Genomic DNA, 2,602 nt, shown 5'->3' with positions numbered 1-2,602 from the left:
TATACACAATAATAAGCTGAACAGAAATGTATTACATACAGGCAGATATCCAGGAAAGTTAGGCAACGGTCAATGAACTAGCAATAAGCCCAAACTGGAACCTGATCCTTCCTACACTCGTTTGCACAGGGTAGAGCCCCATAAGAGTTATGCTGACAGAAAAGGGTACAGGGTTATTATAGTAGCCTAACCATCTACATAGTCAACTTCCCATCCTAAATTAAAACCTCTACAAATCCTAATGCCTGTTCACCAGAGTCTTAAATTCTACCTTCAAGGTTTTTTCCTGAAGATTTTTATTAAAAATTAATATTTCAGGGAAATGTTAACTTACATCTTGTGACTGAATGTAAAAATGAAAAGAGAAGGAAAATACTGATTAATGGGAGACAGAGATGCATCAAGTTAAAGTTAAAGGCTGTAGACCTTCATGCTCCAAGATATCTTGGACACTTCATCATTGTCTTAAAGTTGGAACTATTCGAGAATATATATTCAATATCAGCTCAGGAGAAACAAATTTCTTCTAATCAACCAGGATATATCCTAGAGAAAAATATCTCCTTTGAAATGAGAAGATTCTTGTATTCTGTGTGAAATATCTCACCCACTTTCAATGTTACTAATGCGTCTTGTTTAATTTATTTGATCAGGGAGCCAGGTCAAATGGATGAAAATCAAACAGAGGTGGTGATAGACTTTGTCCTGGCAGGCTTCTCGCAGACACCATCTACTGAGGCAGGACTATTTGTACTATTTCTTTTCTTCTATGTGTCCACTTGGGTAGGCAATGTCCTCATCATGGTCACAGTGGCCTCTGATAACTATTTGAATTCATCACCTATGTATTTCCTTCTTGGCAACCTCTCTTTCCTGGACTTATGTTATTCAACAGTAACTACTCCGAAGCTTCTGGCTGACTTTCTTGATAATGACAAGCTCATTCACTATGACCAATGCATTGCACAGCTCTTCTTTCTGCATTTTGTAGGGGCAGCTGAGATGTTCCTGCTCACAGTGATGGCCTATGATCGCTATGTTGCAATTTGTCGCCCCCTGCATTATACCACTATCATGAGTCGAGGATTATGCTGTGTGTTGGTAGCTGCCTCCTGGATGGGAGGATTTGTGCACTCTACTGTCCAGACGATTCTCACTATCCGTCTGCCCTTTTGTGGACCAAACCATGTGGACAACTTCTTTTGTGATGTTCCCCCTGTCATCAAACTTGCCTGTACAGACACCTTTGTCATTGAATTGCTAATGGTGTCTAACAGTGGGTTGATCTCTACCAGCTCCTTTGTGGTACTGGTTTCTTCCTACTCCACTATCCTGGTCAAGATTCGCTCCAAGGAGGGAAGGCGAAAGGCACTCTCCACCTGTGGCTCCCACCTCATGGTGGTAACACTCTTCTTTGGACCCTGTATTTTCATCTATGCCCGTCCCTTCTCCACTTTTTCTGTGGACAAGATGGTGTCTGTACTCTACAATGTTATTACCCCCATGATGAATCCCCTCATTTATACGCTTCGGAACAAAGAGGTCAAGTCAGCCATGCAGAAACTGTGGGACAGGAGTGGACTTACTTGGAAAAAGTAGGAGACATAAGCAGTTAAAGTGAGTTTTTGAGAGCAAAAAACCTGAAATTAAAATACTTTTTCACTAAGGAATTAAGAGTAGGTAGCCTAGTTGTTTGGTTTTCTTCCATTAAACCATAATACTAGATAGGGCACTACAATTATACTCAGAAAAACTCCTTTCATGGTGAATTGTTCTGTCTTCTGTTTCCTTTTTCTTCCCTGAAGCATCCATTTTGTTTTTCTGTCAACTGTGTTCTTCTATTCTATCCATTCATCTGATCAAACCTTATTCCATTCGTTCTTTCCATTTAGTTTGCTGCCACACACTGGTACAAACTACCCTTTCCAAACTCTCACCACTTTCTTCACCTTGTCTTTGATTTTCTTCTCAATTTTCACATTCTAGCCAGATGTCTGAACTGGATAAGGAATATATATGTGGTTCACACTCTCACAAAATATTTATATGGTAATCAGTTAGATGAAGTAGAGTAAATCTGATTTATACGACTGTATAACAACACACTAATGGGATATATCAGTTGGTTTCATCACATTACCACACCACTAACTACCACCTCGTAGTGCAATTAAGAAAGCAACCGCCTAGGGGCTCCTGGGTGGCTCAGTCAGTTAAGCATCCAACTTCAGCTCAGATCATGATCTCAAGGTTCTTGAGGCTCAGGTCATGATCTTATTGTCTTTGAGTTCAAGCCCTGTGTCAGGATCTGTGCTGACAGTTCAGAGCCTGGAGTCTGCTTTGGATTCTGTCTCCCTCTCTCTCTGCCCTTCCCCTGCCCATACTCTTTCTTTCAAAAATAAATAAACATAAAAAAAGCAATTGTCTAATAGTGTGGGTGCAACTAAATTTCTTTGAATTACAAGCCAAGTGAATCTAGACAAGTCATTTAATTAACTGAAACTAATTTCAACTGTAACATGCACAGAATGATGCCTACTTCTCATTGTCCTTGTGAGGGCTAAAAATGTCAATAGATGTGAATGTATCTAGTTTGGTGCTT

General features: G+C 40.0%; 1 protein-coding gene across 1 annotated transcript; it reads left to right on the top strand.

Moving 5' to 3' along the window:
• The first annotated feature begins 666 nt into the window (after positions 1-666).
• Positions 667-1,599, top strand: LOC121023270 (olfactory receptor 4Q2). The gene has a single exon (XM_040465035.1). The coding sequence runs from the start codon at positions 667-669 to the stop codon at positions 1,597-1,599; it is 933 nt and encodes a 310-aa protein (XP_040320969.1).
• Positions 1,600-2,602: the final 1,003 nt, after the last annotated feature.

The sequence above is a fragment of the Herpailurus yagouaroundi genome, unplaced genomic scaffold (genome assembly GCF_014898765.1).
Source record: "Herpailurus yagouaroundi ecotype Mexico unplaced genomic scaffold, PumYag 538, whole genome shotgun sequence".
NCBI lineage: Eukaryota > Metazoa > Chordata > Mammalia > Carnivora > Felidae > Herpailurus > Herpailurus yagouaroundi.
The sequence above is the reverse complement of the archived record's forward strand: the minus strand, read 5'-3'. Positions and strand labels throughout refer to the sequence as shown.